We start from the raw sequence: 18,156 nt of genomic DNA, 5'->3' as shown, positions 1-18,156 counted from the left end.
TGGCTGGGAGAAAGATGACACAAAACGACTAATATACAAGAATACTTTTTCTGCATATACAGCCATAGTGGAAAAATGACTGAAAGCTTTGGAGACAGCATTTTGTGCAAGAAACTACAAGACTAATTAAGCGTGGCTTTTTAACAAACAGGCAGAAAACAATGTATTATGGCTCCCAATTCTAACATTAGAAATTGCATTTTCAACTGTAATACTGCAGAAACATTCTTTTTAAACTAGATTCTCAGGCATGTAATTTTAAAATCTTTTACTTGCTAGGAAAATTTTCCTTAAATGGATTAACTGGTTCATACCACTCCACACGCTCATTCCTACATTGAACTAAGTTAAGTTCCCCTTCCCTTTCAAAGCAGGCTTCTCGCGTTTAAATGCGACAGTCTTTCGCAGACAGAGGCAGGGAGAAATAGCAGGAAAGAAAATAAATTCCATTTATTTTGAGCAATTGGGGTATGGGTCTACAGTGCACTACCATAATACCATTAAACGGTACCTTGCCAAATTTTAACTGTTATACAAGATAGGGGCATCAAGGAGTGTAAGCAAGAACTACAAACCTTGTCTAGACCATTCTTTCCCAAAAACTACATTAGCAACTTGCTAATTGCTATACCAATAAACAGGGAAAACACTTTCTACAGTCATCTCAAATAAGCTTACTACATTCTCTATCTCCATCTGTTTTTTCCTACACTGCAACTGCTCAGTATTTAACATCCTTATTTAGCGCTGTTTCTTCACACTACCCACATGCTTGGTTTTGTTCAGTTACAGCACACTTAAGTAAGTAATTGTTGCTAACTAACTAGCAGTAAAGGAGGACCCAAACACAAAACCTCGTAAAATGTATCCATGCCATATGCAGGGTGTCTGGGGTGTGAAGTAATTCACAAACAGCAGCAAATAACTACTTTTTAGTCCTTGCTCTAGAGGTCTCTTCAAATACAGGCTAAACTATTAAACCAAAAGCTAAAGGATTTTCTGATCCCTATTACTTCCCTTTGGGCAGAAAGAAGAGAGAACCCCTTAGCTTTGTTTTTCTCTTGAAACAAGCTTCAGCAGCAGGATCCTTCAGCTGAGAAAGCCAAAAAAAAAAAAAATAAAATCTTCTCCTTTAAAAAGCTACGTTTTCAGATCTCTTGAAGGACCTGAAAGAACCTCAGTTAACCCAGCGCCTGAATCACTTTCGAATATTCTTGTCTAAGCACTTCATTAAGATGACCAAAGCAACCAACACACCTGAGCAAACGCACAGCAAGCAGCCTGAAGAACATCCAGCCTCAAGTTTCAGATCCCACAGAAACCCTGAGGTTGTGACAGTGTCCCATATCACAATACTACAGTTTCTCTTCTTACCTTTGTGTTCCCAAGTGATCCTCGGTACTGGGCCAAATGCTATTGCTACTTCCAGTAAAAAACCCCAAACAGCATAGAAAGCGCATAGAGCCATCTTCAGTGTTCTTGCTCTTTGGGGCTCCTTGGATAACTGCAGCAGGTAGCGTTTTGTTGGCAGAAGAAATGTATATCCAGGGACTATTAGAAATCAAGCATTTCAGAGCTTGAAATCAGTGCAACAAGGGAGGCTGGAGCAACTGTACTTGTACGTGCTCTTCAGCAGATCACTTCAAGGGAACGCACATTTTCCAGGATGCTGCATACAGAGACTGCCCACACTCTCCACAGGCTGTGTAGCTGCTGAGAAGTGCGACTGAGCGCATTCTTCTGTTTCGTTACAGAATAAATGATGCTGTGGGGAGAGGAGGGAAGCGAGAAGTAGAAGAGAAAGAAAACTGAGTACTGCCAAAAATAGCACATTGTATGCAATGATCTTGCAATACTTCTGCAGCTGTCTGCATAGCTTAATTTGGTTAAAGAGTATATTAACTGGTGAAAATACAATTCTTGAAAACAAGCCATATATTTACACAGCAAATCGGCAATAGTTTAAAGCAATCACTTCAATCTAGAGTGCCAAGTATCAATATTTTGAACTGCCACTTACGTTTAATACACCAAATTCAACTCTACATATTTTCTTATTTTAAATAGTGAGTTGAAGAAAATCCCACTTCTGTGATAAATGATAAAGATAAAAACCACCATGACTATGTTCAGACAGTAAAGAACATGAGAAATGCAGCATTCACCTTAAGTGCGAGTTACACAAACCTGCCTCACCTCTTCACCTCACATCCTTGGGATCCTTAGGAATTTTTAGCAATGTCTTTTCATGTTATTAATGTACTTAAGGTGTGTGGGGGCAGAAAGTAAGATGGTTACAGAAACAAAGAGCTAATGCACTGTCTACAAAAATAAAGGGAGAAAATGCTTAAATACTGAATCTGTTAGATAGTCCTATGAACGTCATTCTGTCTCCAAGCCACCCATTACTCAGATCCCTCAGCAACCCACAAAACCATTCACTGCTTTTGAACTGTGACATGCAGAGGTTATCCAGCATGAGGGAAAGGGAGCTAGTAGAGTTCAAGAGGAGAGGGGCAGCACTTGAGGAGGACAGAAGTTAAAACTAAGGTGAGCTGCAGCAAGAATGTTTCCAAGGACAAGCATGATGCTCATAGCCTCTCTGGGAGGGACAGGCCCCATGCTTAAGCAGGCAAAGGCAAGGAACCTCTTCAAAATGCAGCCCGCAGATCTGCTACAAACTCATGTGGCTGAGTGAAAACTGGACAAATACAGTAGAAGCTTTTACACCTGGCTTACCAAATGATCACAGGGAAGGTTTAGAAAAGAAAACAAGGAAATGGGGGGGGGGGGGGGGGCGGGAACGGGAACAAACCAAAGTCTTATTCCTACCCATCTTTTGTCTGCTAAGAAACACACACACACACAATCACAGCTCGCTCAAACTAAACCTACGACTTAATTTTTATTTTTTTTTTTTTGTAAACTTCTGGTTAACACTTTGGATCAGATCCAACTGTTTGTAATGGATCATACAGATTAATTTTGGGGTTTTAAGTGGGGTATTTTCAGTTAAGCTTACTAGGCTTGTTTGTCTGTGTTGCACCCTTCCTGTTTATCATCATACATAAGCAATTCCATGCTTTGCTCTTCAACATGTTAAAAAGTACCCACTCATCAGGGTTGCAAGGTATCATACAGGCTATTCTGAGGCAAACAACTTTACAAGGAAGTATTTATAGAGTGAAGAGTAGCTCAGTGATTAAGTTCAAGGCAGTTTAGCAGTTTTATTTTAATGAAAATGTAAGGTGGAAAACAGCAGTTTGAAGAAAGATCTTTGAGCCCCTATTTCTACACAGTCCCAATTCTTTTTTTGATGCCACTGTTTGTTACTGAAAACACTCCCTGAAATAATCTATTCCCAGTTAACTCCAGATTTCTTTTTTTTTAAGAGACAGCCAGAACATCATTATTCAGCATCAGTCCCAGTGATAAGCAAACATTTCTGTACAGACCAATACAGTAGGGAGATCTCCAGAGAAAGTTTATCAAATCCTGTAAGTTTTTTGGACTTCAAAAAAAAAAAAATAACATTGGCAAATCTATGCCCTTGTAAAGGAAAACCCTGAGTCTCCCCTACAGGCACAGTTAACTCTCCTAACCTAGCTCAGCTGCCTTAGAAAATGCAAAATTACAACAAAATCTGAAACCTACTAAGTTACTTTTGGAAGAGGACAGAAGGTCTGGTTGGATTAGTTAGTGCCTACTTTGCTGAAGCAGAAATCTGTTATTTCATTCCCACGGTACAGGTTTGCAAGAGACGCTTTTTTTCACATCAGTAAGATTGATTTGTGGGACATCATTTGTCAATCTAGGGTAAAATTCTGCATATTAAAAAAAAAGAGTGAGCCAAACTACAATGAATGTTACGCGCCCAATCGTGCAAGATCCACTTTATTCTCAGTCCTATTACTTTAAATAGAGATGTAAATGCACTCAGGACTTTGTCCTTTAATTTAGCCTTCAATCTAATTACTCTCCCTCACCGCCCCCCCCCCCCCCCCCCCTTCTCTGTGCTGAAAATTATCTGGAATAACTCCTTCACTGACATGCACTGGGAAGTCATCCATAATCTAATATGAATCTTTTTTATATAACACAAGGGGTAGAAGGATTGGAGGGGGGAGGCCCAGACAATGTCCTAATTTCCCGGTTAGCTCAGTTCCATCAGTTTTCACTGGCTTTGACAAGATTTGAGGGCTTTGCATTTCTGAAAAGTTAGGTCTCCTAATGCTTTCGGTTCTACCCATGAAAACGAGCCAGACTTTGCCTGAAAACAAGAACATTTAAGTGGTAAAGCAGAAAGAAACTTGAAACAGTTACATAGTTAAGCTCTTATTAAAGTGACCACAAGTCTACTTTTCTGTTTTCTGTAAAACTGTTGAAAATTTTCTGAAATACATTTAAACCAGTAATTTTAATTCAGGCACTCTGGTGAGGATGATTTTAAGTAAGTGTAAAACGACAAAGTGGAGCAAAATAGCATGTAAGCTACTTGCAAGAGTTCTCCATAATGGTTGTATCTGTGGTGACCAAAAACAGGGCAACCATAGAAGAATTAAACAATCAACAGAGCTTCTGTCAGTTTGGCAGAGCACAGCTGGAAGTTCAGAGCTGTGAACATTCCCACTGACATGAATAATTTGAATGTACAGGCACAGAAACAGGAAGAGACAGATTTCTGCTTTCTCAAAAGAGAAAGCTCAAAACTATTACAAAGAAAAATTTCAGTCTGCCTAAGTGCTAATACAGAACACTACCACAAATTCTGAAAGCAGGGAGCTGTGATGGAATATCTTGACTGTTACCACCATCAACAACCATCTGGTTCTCACATCGCTTGTGTCAGTGGGCATCAAAGAAACAGTGCTCTGGTCCACCTTCTAGAAAAATGCAAAAGGCTAGCTTCACAGTGAGAGAAGCTGGAAAACCTACAATGGGGAGAGATGACTGTCATCTTTCTGATCCTCCAGGGCACAGAGGCTAAGTAAGCACAAAGAGGTATCTGTGAACAAAAGATTTTATCTTTCACAGATGTCAATTCAGAAACCTTTATTAGTAGTAAATTAAATTTTTTATAAGCAATAAAATGCAACTGCAAAACCCCAGAGGTATGTGCTTTCTTCCCCAGTCAGCATGGGTAAAGCTGGATTCACGTGTCCATCTCATACATGATACTTGAAAAAGCTATCTACATTCTGGAATTTCAAAGTTAGGAAATGCCCAATTTTGCAACCCTGGTTTTGAAATCATTTATTCCTCTAATAAATACTTAGCTGCATTGTGCAACCTCTGAATTCCGCTCAGTGTTACACAAAATGCTAAATGAATCTATCTTTATCTTCTCTATGAAGGTAAAACTGAATGAAAATTTACTTGACACAGCTGCAGCAGTTAGCACTACAGCTGGGATTCTTTCAATTCCCAAGAAAAGATCATTAGCATTACACAGAGCATGCAGCCTCTCCCTGCAGAAAGCCAAATGGGCACTGGCCCTCCTGGACTAATCCCATTAGGCTTTCCATGATTCCTGAGGCACACCAAGCACCCACATAATTTCATTTTCCTCCCATTTTGTTCTGCACTTTATTTTCCTCACTGGGGTTATCTTTTCTTGCAATCCCCCACCTACTCTATCGTTACGCTCCCACCCGTGCTGCCACCACCACCTCCTCCCCTGCACAAACAGCACACAACTGTAAGACCACAAGACCTGGTGAGGCTGCCAGACAAAAGACCACCTTTTGTGGTCTTCCCTAGCACTCCATGAAATCACTTTCACACACCGTGCTATCCTGGCACAGCAAGCAAGCGCCTCACAGTAAGCAACAACTGACTGCAAAGGTATCTCCCTTTTCATCACCAGAAGCAAAGAACCAAGGCAATTTTTAAATAAAATACACACACACACATATAATTTGTAAAGCTCGTAACTAACTACGATGAGAGATATGAAGTTCAATCTGTGGAGACAGGCAAATTCATGAGCAAGTTGTTTCTTCCAGCAGAAAAAGGGGGGAGTTAACAGATTTATGCCCTCCATCAGAGGGTATAAATTGCAAGCTGTCCCAAAATAACTTCCTTTAAAGGCTCTTGAAAGCTTTAACAGAATACAGACCTGCTTCAGTGAGGCTTATTTGATAAAAAAATATATTTTAAGGCTTCACAAATGGAAAAAACAAACCACTGAACTCCCTGTGTGATGTTCTGCTTAAACCTGATTTTTTCCAATTTGCCTGAAGTTTTGTTTCCAAAAATAGAAGAAAGTTTGCAATGCTTGTATTTTAAGTAATTGAAATTACTATGCAACTTACCTTTGACAGCTAAGCTTTATTTATACAGTTAGTTTATTTTAGACCAGTAAGGACAGACTAGATATAGCCTTTGCTTTAGTTTTCACCCTTTCAAAACCTCAAACAGTGCCATTTTTAGAATACCTCACGAAAAACAATCTTTTTTTATGATACAATATGTACGGACTTATTTTCTGCTGAGTTACTTTAAAACCTAGAACTAGCAGACCAGCAGCCCTTTATGACTAACATACATGTAAAGCATGGGATTATTTACATTTCAAACTGTAACCAGTAATACTTTGCAGTTGCCAGGTGCTTACGAATTAGATGAAGCTTTTTAAGATAATAGGATGTGGACTTTACCTCCACCACAAAGTTTGCTGGAGGAAGTGCTCTAGTGCTAAAGAGGATAAAAATTGTGAGGAAACCAAAATTCCTGGTTTTAGGCTGAAACCTTCCGCAGAGACAGTATTTTCCTGATTCTGCACAGTATGTGCACCATCGAGTAGTACTCAGAAAATAAATACTTGAGCTTAAAGCGGAGAATATTTATAATCTAGGACTAAGTCAAAGTAATTTGAAAAAGCCTACTGGCAACTAATGGTGAAAACACCTGTGTGTCTAAGTTAACAGGCATGCAAGCTTTTAAGTAAACTAAACTATCCTAGGTGTTATACAACACTTTCAAGATTCAAAGTTCTCTGAAAGCAAGCCCTGTACCTCCCGACACACCTAAACTGTGTAACACAGGACAGCTGCAATCCTGAACTGGGACTCTTCAGTGGTAACTAAAGCACAGGTAAACATCAGGACAAAGAAGACAGTGTCCCCCTTTTACAAGAAGTCACGTGGAAAAGCTGAGGGGTCATGGGTGCAAGTTACTGCTGTGGAGATTCTGACTGGTCACCAGAGGAAAATTTTCCACAAGAAGCATCAGCCATTGGAGTGACCTCGCCAGGGAAGTGGTGGATTCCCCAGCACTTGTAAGGTTCGGCTGCACAGGGTGCTGGGAAACCCAGTCTAGAAAGGTGGGACCAGGTGACCACTGAAGTCTCTGCCAACCTGGTATTCTACAAAATAGTAGATTTCCAAATAAAAAAAAGTCCCTTTTCTAATGTATTTCTTGAGAAGTATTCTGGTCTTGAAGCAATACAAAATAATACATCAAGCTTATCATTAAATTCTTATGTTTTTCTGTATGAATTAAGTCCCTAGTGTTCTTGCAGTGTATTTATTTGTTTTACTAACAAAGACACCTGTAACACTGCCACCATAAATCCACCAGAGCCCCCCTGCTGGCAAGGGAAGTGGGAAGATACCCCTTGTTTCACTGTACGTACCTGCTGCCCCTTGGAGCCTTCCACACACTCCTGGAGTTGGAAAGCAGTCAGAAACAAGTCCTTTCTGCAGAAAGATGAGAAGCAGGGTTTGGCATCATTACCAAATAAACCCAAAGGGAAAGTTCTGATATGGGAATTATAATAAATCCTCCCCCAAAAGTTTGGCTTTTAATTCCCAGATTACCAGGGCAAACAGTTTCTGACAGAAACTAGAACTGACACAGTTGCATCCAACAAGCCATGATCCTGATAATGCACTTAACACAAAAATCTATTAAGCAGTCCTGATAAAAAACACACACACCAGCCCTTTTCAAACTCAATTTTTTTCCTTTAACCTAAACTGACTGGTAACTACCCGGTATAAAATTACTCAGCATTTGCATTGCAGTAGCAATTACTGATGCTGGCAAGAAGCTGGGACCCATCTTACACTGGTATGGGACATACAAAGAAAGCTCAGAAAGGTTAGATACCAGCCAGCCCCATAAACAATTACCTTTACTAAATCCATATAACGCAGCCCAAACACTCCTGTGTTACGGAACAACTTCATCATGCTCAAGCTTAGAAACAGAATATCTGGATATTTATGATGAAGCCTCATGTGTTCGTATTTAATTTGGTGTAATCAAAGGAAAACAGTGGCCCACCCTGAAGCAGTCTCAACAGGGTGCACTACACATTTATCCCAACACTGTTTTAGATAACATTCTTCTAAATATACAGACTTATAACACTTACATCAGCTTTTTCTTAGCATATATACTACCTACTGATCACCCAACTGCTTTTAGAAGGGTATAAGCTACCTGAAGGGATAGTGGCTTTTTATATACAAGTCACCATAGCTCTGATCTGGATTTCACTGAAGTCAGCAGTAAGGGGTTCCCACAGATCCAAATGGGAGGACGGTGCACTTGAAATAAGTTTCCACTGAGCATCTGATGACTTTATTCTTGATCCACAAGATTGTAATGAAAGGCTCAAAAGACAGAAAGGCCCAAAAGGAACAGGCCAAAGTTACAAGGAACAGCTCAATTTTGCAGGTATCTAAGAAGAGAGAGAGTCTATACGGAGTCTTTTTAATGGTGTAGTATCAGCCTTCCAACTGTCTTCTTCACTATCTCCAACAGTGCACATTTTGTGCCTGCCAGGACAGCAGCAGGTATCAAACAGGTACATCAAAACCCACTCTGCTTACAAATAATCTTCTCAAAATCTTTTGTATCTTTTGTGTTAGAGTGGAATCTCATCTGACTCTCCCCACAATGCTTTTTCATTAAGATAGCGCACAGAAATCCGTAGGCCATCTATGCTATTACCTGATGGATATAATTCACATACTAGCAGGATACAACTGGCTTATTTTTGCTGTCAAAGCAACCATCTACCTTTCATTCTCCACAGAAAAGAAGAGCAGGCGAACTGTGAATCATGCAACCAGTTATGAAGCTTTACATGAGCCAGCTTAGACCAGACCATCTCTACGGCTGTAGCTACTAAACAGTTAAGTGGAGAGTTAAAATCCACAAAAATTGCTGCTTGCCACAAGAGGCCATCAGCCACCAGAGTCCCTATCACTAAATGGAGTTTTTAGATCCTAGTGTGCTTCCTTATGGCTTTCTGCTTGCAGAGCAAAGATATAATCATCCACTTTAGCTGTAGGTACCTTAAGGGGAAAATAAAATTCTCTTACCACTGCTGAGAAAGGACTTCTAGCAGCCTGTGGCTTGTACAAGTACTTTCATTTTAACAAAGCACATCTAAATAAACAGCTACAGTAGGTGTCAAATTGCTTACAAAACCCTTGCAACAAATTAGCTGACCTGCAAACTTCACTGGCTCTCAGAACAGCCTACTGTGGACATTTCTACAACTCCACAAGAGGCTCCTGACCTAGGGCTTGAGGCCACTGGGAACCTGAAAGCCAGAAGGGCACATGGCTGGAGCCCAGGCTAGTTCTCGGCCAGCCCCTAGATCTCTGTGGAGGTGGGGAGAGACACAAGGGCTTCAGAGTTGCAGCACCTTAGCTCAAGAACCCAGCTCCGAAGAGCAGCACATCCTTCCTCGGACTGCCCCTTGGGAAGGGGACACTAACCATTGGTGTTTGGGGCAGAGAAGCCCAAGGATGCGCGGCCGGGTGTGAGGCTAAGCTGAAGGGTGGTTTGCACATAGGGGCTGACTTTTCCCCTTTGATCACCCTGCTGCTGGCTGCCTGTCAGGACACCACCTGTAGTCACGCTGAACACGAGTAACTACTCACAACTTGCCAAAAGCAATGACATAATTAAACTCTTTAATCCAACCAGGACTTGAGCATGCAATTAACATCCACATAAGCACTGCAAGTTTGCAGGTACCCTTCAAGTCCTCTTGTTTGACCCAAAGCCCCATAGTTGGTCCTTTAAAGCAGGCACTGCAGGAGCTCCCTAACAAAACTTGAACACTGATGGGTTTTAAGAGTGAAAATTGTATTTCAGTGTAAATTTAAGAAGGAAAAAAAGAAAACAACAAAAAAAACCCCAAACCTTTTTCTTCTGGTAACAACCACTTAAGCTTTGGGGGAGGGCACAAGAACAACAAAACAATTACACCACAAAAAGCTCATTATTTTGATAACTGTGACTAAGTCCTCAAAGATTAAAGAAAACATCTACTGGATTATAAATGAAAGACAGCCTGGAATATATTATGTAGAATAACATGATAGTCACCTTAAGGAAAATTTTCATGAAAGAGCCACAATCCTTCATATGTGTGGTTTTGCATATATTTATTTGAGGACTTTCCTCTAATCTGTCAAATTCCAAAGCACATTAATCTATTACAAGGTACTTCTGCCTGTCACAGCCAAAAAAACAACAAAACAACAACAAAAAAACACAAAAAAACACACCGAAGAACCCCACAAAATGTAACTTGCATAACTTCCTTCTGCAGATCAGAAGCACTTCTTTAATCCACTATTCAAGCATATGCTTGCTATAACCAGGCCCTAGGGATTCAAATGAGAAGAAGAAAGAAAATATGGAAGAAAACTAGCCTATAAGCAAATTTTAATTACTCAGCACTCCTCAGGAAAACATGGAGGCAAATTTTAAGTTTAGGAATATCTGTAGTATTGCAGCACTATTCACTGACCTTACCGAATACAATTACCAGATCAATGCCTTGATGACTTCAACTAGAGGTGTATTTGCTACCTTATCTCATATATCAGGCACAAGCCGCATGTGCTAGCCTTCTTAGAAAAGCTATTTTAAACGCTCATGCAGAAGCCGCAGCTAAACAAACATATAGCTATGTGTAACTTATGCTGCCTGCACACAGCACACTAAAAATGTTCCTGTGAATGCTACCTGCAGTTGTAAAGTTTTAAAATACACAAACTGTGTGTATGATGATCAGTACTTTTAATAATTCAGTATTTAACATATCAAAATAACTGTCGCTGACTGCAGCAGTTCCACAGCTCCCACTTTCTCTTGATGGAACTGGTGATGATGTCTGCTAATCCCCTGTGACAGATACTAGGAGAGTGGGATCGAGTAACAAACACACTATGTGATTTACACAGCAAAGCCTCAAATGTTACTCCCCCCCCCCGGCTTCTCACCTATGAAGCTTCACTTTCCATAAAAACCATCTCAACCAGTCATTTCAGTTTAGCCCAAACTGGACTGTGATCTTCAGCTTTCAACTCCCCCGTCACCCTGACATTGCTCAGATCTCACAAGCATCCTCAGAAAAGCTAAGAACAACCCAGAGACTAGCATGGAGAGAAGACAGAAAGCCCAGGACTGCTACAAATCCCTCCAGTGCCCCCGTGAGAAAATCCAAGTATCAAGGTTGGGCCACCAACTGCTGAGAACAGAGCTTCTCCAAAGAGAAAATGTAATTAAGCAACCTAGCTTCATGAAACCAGATGGGAGCACTCATGATATCATCTATGCATCCCTACCCGTCTTCAGGAAGGATATGAATGTATTTCACAAATCTAACTTTCCTACAGCTACAGTAGCATACAACTAGCAACACTAGATTATTTTAATGAAGTTTTCATTAAAACCAAGGTAATGGCTCTGAATCACTGAATCAATAAAGACAGAGGGCACACCAGCGCCACAAGTGTGTGAGACAAAGGGACACAGAACACTAGAGAAAGGAAAGGATGCACAACTGCACAAAGAAAAGAGCAAATAGCACTTTGGCTTCAGTGAACTTCTTAAACCACCTCTTTAAGGATATGTAAAATTTATATCTACTTGTAACATGGTGCATTTGTTTAGGAAAGTAAAAGGTCTTTCAGAAGTAGCATTAGAAAATTTTGGCCAATACAGACCATAGTATATTAAGAGCAGAGATGCTTAGGAGCATCCCCGTATTCAATGCATTTTGACTTCAACAAGGTCAGTACTAAGGAGTCTCTCCTCTCACCATACAAGCATCACTCATTTTTATCTTACGAGGTCTTCTATCAGAAAAGGAGCAATTCAGAAAATGATTTGCTGGTGCTAAAACTTGACTGAGCAAGAAGAAACAGAAGATGAGCCCCCAAATCTTACTTTAACTACTCAATGAAAAATAACAGTAAGCAAAGTTTAAATTTATTGTATTTTTGGTTAATGTTCTTCAACAGAAAGAATGAAGCACACTGCAAACCAATCAACCAAAATAGCCCACAAAGTCTGCACTGCAAGCTTTGCTTCACAGACATGCCTTATCCAAAAGGCTATCAGTTGCAAATTATGTGGAAATTCTTCATAATATTAGCATGAGAACTGAATGAATGTCATGCATTTTCATATTCACTGTGACAATACAGCAACCCAAAAAGCTAAAGCTAAAATCAGTATGCTGTATTATATCACCTAACTTCTTAAGAGCTTAGACCACATCTTTTGTCTCTTTTCAGCTATTCATTATTCCGGCATTTCCTTTTTTGACCTTCTCCAATTACAAAAACACCCAGGCGTTACTTTACAGCGTTACATATTTAGCATTTTTATTTTCTTGACATTTTTAACTCTATTGCCTTAAGAAATGCATTGCCTCTTCCCAAAAAAAAAAAAAAGCAGGCAATGTGAAGGCATGGAAAAAGGAGTCTTATGCATACAGAACAGAGTATTTTACCATCATGATAAGGTAGGAACTCCCTGTTACTCAGTAACCGATTGACACTTTTCAGGCTTTCAAGACATTTTAACAAATTATGTCAGTTACTGATAGGTACCAGACCCTGAAGTTTCTTGACTCTTCAGAGTAGGCAAATACAAAAGCCACTTTGCGAACACAGCAGAGGTTTTCAGTACCACCCCCGCCACCCCCCCAAGGAACTAGCACTAGATGGAGGAGGAAGAGCACTTTTCATCTCAGCACACAAGACCAAAAAACAGCACTTCTCCAACCTGCACAGCAAAACGTTTCGCAACTTACTAAAGAAAAGCTCTGGCAGAGGTTACCTGCCCATCCTGAGTAAGGCTTCTGTGCTAGGAAAACACAAGACTCCAGTTCAAGAAGTCAAGACAGAAGCTCCCTGGTTGTGTAAGTCACAGCACAGCCTCCCTGAGGGAGCTGCGTGAGGTTGCTGAAGTAGGAAATTTGGGCCAAGCTATTCAAAACAGGGGAGAAACAACAAAAACAAAGCTTGACTGGGTTTGGCTATATGAAATTCATAAATTGAACCTTGCAGCAGTATTCACTATTAAAAACAATTAGAATTCACAGGTGGAATTTACCTACTTTTTTGTAAAAACAAACTAGAGCTGTTTACATCCAAAGGAGAGAAAAAAAAAAACTAAACTAAAAACCCCAAAAGCTATAAAAAGAGATTTCCTAAAGCTCTGCAAGTTATGCAAGGAGATCTGATTCATGAACACAGATAAAAATGGTTCTGCTTCTGAATATCCTTATCTTACTGATCATGCATTACAACTCCCTTATCATACACACCTCTTTATAACTACCTTCCTCTCTCTGATGTCCAATTGCACAAAGTCATAACGAGAATGTCATTAGACTGGTTAGGGTGATACTTGATGTTAAAAACATGCCCACCCTACTGCAAAACAACCAGGATGGACTGCAGGAAACTCACACGCTCCTGAATTCCCAGTTTCACTTGGGACAAAGAGCTACAACATCCAACTGGCAAGTGGATCTGGGGTAATATTTTGGGGTTTCAGTTTCGGATGGAAGCGAGGACACAGCAGCGTTGCTGCTCTCAGCACTTCACCTGCCATTCCACAGAGCTGCTCCTGCTGCCCACTACACACAACCACTTTAACACGAACCATGCTTGCTAAACAGTGAAAACTGCACAATTTTTCCTACATCAGGCATGCACATATGCTGAAGGTGGTGCAGTAAAGCCCTTTCTCAAAATGCCATGGGGTTTTTTTCTCTATTAAGAAAAATAAATACTGAATGACAGCTACCTGAAGAAGAGTCACCGTCAAGTGGTATCAACTCTCTTTCCTAAGTACCAAGTTGAAACCAGTGCCCACATGAAAGTGCTGTTGTTTTTGCGAGGTGCTTTTTCTGCAGCAAGTTTCAGCACTCTCACATTTCCAAACACAAGACAGGCAGGGCATTCTGAGTTATGCAGAACATCAATTCCTTTTTCCCCTGTCGACAAGTTGTGGGAATAAAGTTGCACACAGTATTTTAAACTAAAGCCAGTGGATTTTCCAAGTATATTTCCATTGAGAACACACTACAGGTTAAAAATTGACAACAACAAAACAAACAAAACCCACAAAAACACAAAACCAAAAAGACATTAAAATTGACGATTTCCCTCAGATCTGCTCATCCCCATATTAACAGAAAAGACATAGAAACATCTTGGTTTTGCCTTCCACTTCCATTCTTTGACATCTGACCCTCAGACAATGTCAAGTTTTATTTTCAGGTACAGCCATCAATAGTATCATGCAGCAATGCAGTTTTCCCTGCACTGACACAAGCAGTTGTATATGCTCAGCTCTCTCACACCTGGCCTGTCATCAGCTTACTGTTGTTTTCCTCTTTCCCTGAGGTATTCCACTTGTATGTGGCAATCCACTCCTCTAGCCATACTCTCATATCATTACAGCACATTTAGACTTTATAAGTTCAATACACAGACAGCAACTGGGAACTGATAAGAAATAATGCAAACATCTTAGTTTTAAGACACACATCAAAAATTCAGCAATGTGCCAGGGAGAATGTCTTAAAATTCACTCCCTGGATCCCCAAAAATGCAGCTGGAGGACACAAGCTGGGTAACTGCTCTTTCCCCTACAGTTACAAGGGGTTCAGCCTGCTGGCTTGTCCTGCCTACCTGATACCTCTGGCAACTTCTCTGTCCCCTGGCCTCCATCCATTTCCACCTCCCAGCCCAAACTTGTGCCACTGGGCAACCAGCTAGTGAAGTTCACTGATCAGCTTCCGCAAGTTAAAACCTACTTTTGGGACAGGAAGGGTTAGGATGGTTTAAATCCACCCACAATGCCTCTTTCAGTAGCAGCTTGCTTGTGTCAGACAAAATGTATATGCAACAACATTGGAGACATTAAGTCTGAGCTTTCCTGGAGGAAAAAAGCTCATTAAATGCTACACTCATTCTGAGTCCTCCCAGCCTCTCCCCAGGGCCAGAGTAAGAAAAAGCAAGTAAGAGCTGAAGCATCCTAGCCTACAAAAGAAAACCCCAAAGGACTGATGGCTGTCTGAAATTCAGCCTGTGATGGACAGGATGCAGCTCTCTGTTGCTCCACAGCACCCACCAGAATACAGAGCTTTCTGCAGGTTTGCTTGATGTAAGAGATCTTAAAAAGACTAAAGTCAGAAAAGCCTGAGGGCAGGGCTAGTTCCCTGATGGTAAACATTGCTCTTTTCCTGCTGCAGCATTATTATGAAAACAATTTGCCTTATTCTGCCAGTGGTGAGTAAGAAGTTACAGCTCCTTCATCAGCTAAACCCTGGTCACAAGGGTGTTACCTTACATTTACTTCCATGTTCAAACTACCCAGCTGCCTCTGAAGGACTGGCAAAGAGCACTCACTGTGGGACAACTGCATGTACCAGCCAACCCCACACAATTCAGGGTATGCCAGGTTTAGAGTCAAAATCCAGAATTCGCACCACACTGCAAAGTTCATTTTAAATACCCAAGATCTCAACAGGAGATTAATCTCCACTGGCAGACTGCAACTTATGTTTATTTGGCAAGCACCATGGAAATGTAGTAAAACACCCTTAAAATTTAAGAAATCATCATTTCATGATAACAAAAGACCTAATGCAAACGGTTTCTGTGGCACGAATTTCAAAAGGTTTGGGATTTTGCTGCGCTTACAGTTATGCTAGCTCACTAACAAGCTCCTATTTCTTCCCCCATGTTAAAACCTCTACAGAAACCTTGTCATTTTTTATGCTGGAAGGTAAAAAAACTGTACTTTTGAAAAAGCTGCTAGTGCTTTTCAAAGACAGCACAGACATAGAATTTACTAATTGCCACTGCTGTGATGGCGATCATGACTATTGTACTGTTGCTCACTAACCTTTGCTGCTTGTTAAGCTGCGTACAGCCAGGGAATCTGCACAGAGGTATACAAGGAAATTACACATACCAGCAACTACAAATCAGATTGTACATAACTGAACTTGTTAAACATAGGTGTTTTGTTGCAGAATTTGGTTAGCAACAATACAGTGAAGACCAGCTCTGGAGTTTGAAAGAACAAATCTGACTTCAGAAGAATGCACTTAGACACAGTGATTTATCATGTGTTGCTATATTCTCTCTATGAGGCTGCAGAGCATCAATCACGGCTGCTCTTGCCTCAATATAACCTTTGTGTTGCTACCAACAACGCAAAGGTCATTTTGACCTTTATCTAGTAATAGGGTATCAGTGTGTGCCCCTACCACCACTTTCTGTACCTTCAAAAACACAGGTGCAGGTCTTTCAGTAAAACTGCTTCAGACTTCACATCAAATTATGTGTGAGCATGTCAGCAATGAGATTAACAGAAGCTTTGCTTGCAGAACATTCTCATGAGCATTACTGGGATTTTAACTCCTGCCAAGCCTAAAATGAGCTTTTTCTTATGCCAAATGAAATGTAGCAAGAGAGAGTAATTATTAAACTTGATGATTAACTTGTAAGAATCTTGTTTGCACTACCATTAAGGACATTACGAAAAGAAAAATCTATGAGAGACCTGCACTCTACAGAGGTCCTGTCTCAAAGTTTCTTTACAAAACAGATAATTACTTCAAGCTTCCAGCCCTTGAACATTAAATTTGAGGTGTTTATTTAGTATTGCAGAGAAGCAGAAGTGTAACATTATATGAAACCATTAGGGGCAAGACAAGATTTATTGTGCTTCCTTCAAGGTTTAGGGCTCAACAGTGAAACACGAAGCCTTCCTCAGTGAAGCTGACCTCCAAATGCAGCAGCAGCTGCCACCCACATCTTATCGCAAACCAGAGATCCCCACCCTAGACCATTTACAGCTTTCACATTTCAAATGTCACAGTGGAAAAATTTGGTTAAGCTCAGCCATACACAAAAATTAATCCCAGCCTAGGGAGGTATGTCAGAGAATTCAATGGCAATTAGTGTTACTTATGAACCAGATTCTGCAGAGGTGCTTGAACTGTTAGCTACTATTCTGTATCCCCTTATAACCTTCTGAGGTCAGCAGCTACAGGTATCACATCACTAAAAGATATACAAAGGGGAACATCCTTGAGACAGCTATATCCTCTTTCCTGCTGCATGACTCAGAACAGGCAGAGACACGACTTGAGAAGATACCATCACTCTCTATACTCCAAGTGTCATTCTGTATTGCAAAATACCCTTCTCTTCCAAAGTGCACTTAATAGAGTGAGAACAAACCAAAGTCCCCAGGCAGCCTGTAAAATGGAGAGGACATTTTTATTAAAAAAAAATTAATTCCATATTAATCTGAATCAATTAAACATTCAAGTTCAAAGTTATCTTCGGATAAATTAATTTCCTAAATTTAAAATTCAATTATTTTGAAGTTCAGTTGCTGGTTTGTTGGTATTTTTGTTTCTTTTTCGTTTTGGTTCGGGTTTTTTGTTGTTTTGGGGTTTTGGTGGGGTTTTTTGTTTGTTTTTTTTAATAAGGGCAGATTTAATATAGTAAACAGAACAATGATACTCACCAAACATTAGTTTCCTTCTCACTCTCCCTTGATGCTTCCCTCCATTTTCTCTAATTTGAATATTAGTTTTAAACTAATATAAAAAGCATATAACAGCAAAGCAAAACAATGCCCCAGTACTGAAATGAAAGCTTAGCTAGCACTGTTATTTATTTATGAACAAAGGAACTTCTAACACAGTGTTCTTTCCAGCAAACTATTAATAGGCACCTTTAAGTCCAGAAAAAAAATTTCTTAGAAATTCAAAACCACTCATCTTTAAGTTTTCTACAGGATGTGCAGGCTTGCACCGAGTACTTAAAACCAGCAGCAATCAGCTTGCTTTTCCTAAGT

The 18,156-nt window shown here is 40.2% G+C and overlaps 1 protein-coding gene across 7 annotated transcripts in view; it reads right to left on the bottom strand.

Moving 5' to 3' along the window:
* Positions 1-18,156, bottom strand: part of SEMA4D (semaphorin 4D) — a 94,226-nt gene that overhangs the window by 33,982 nt on the left and 42,088 nt on the right. For all 7 annotated transcript variants that reach the window (XM_065663439.1, XM_065663440.1, XM_065663444.1 and 4 more), the window contains exons 2-3: positions 7,637-7,700; positions 1,375-1,765 (exon numbers count right to left, since the gene is read on the bottom strand). In XM_065663439.1, the coding sequence (XP_065519511.1) occupies positions 1,375-1,468 (94 nt within the window). In that variant the 5' untranslated portion in view covers positions 1,469-1,765; positions 7,637-7,700. The remainder of the gene's footprint in view (positions 1-1,374; positions 1,766-7,636; positions 7,701-18,156) is intronic.

Source organism: Lathamus discolor, chromosome Z (genome assembly GCF_037157495.1).
Source record: "Lathamus discolor isolate bLatDis1 chromosome Z, bLatDis1.hap1, whole genome shotgun sequence".
Classification (NCBI taxonomy): Eukaryota; Metazoa; Chordata; class Aves; order Psittaciformes; family Psittacidae; genus Lathamus; species Lathamus discolor.
The sequence above is the reverse complement of the archived record's forward strand: the minus strand, read 5'-3'. Positions and strand labels throughout refer to the sequence as shown.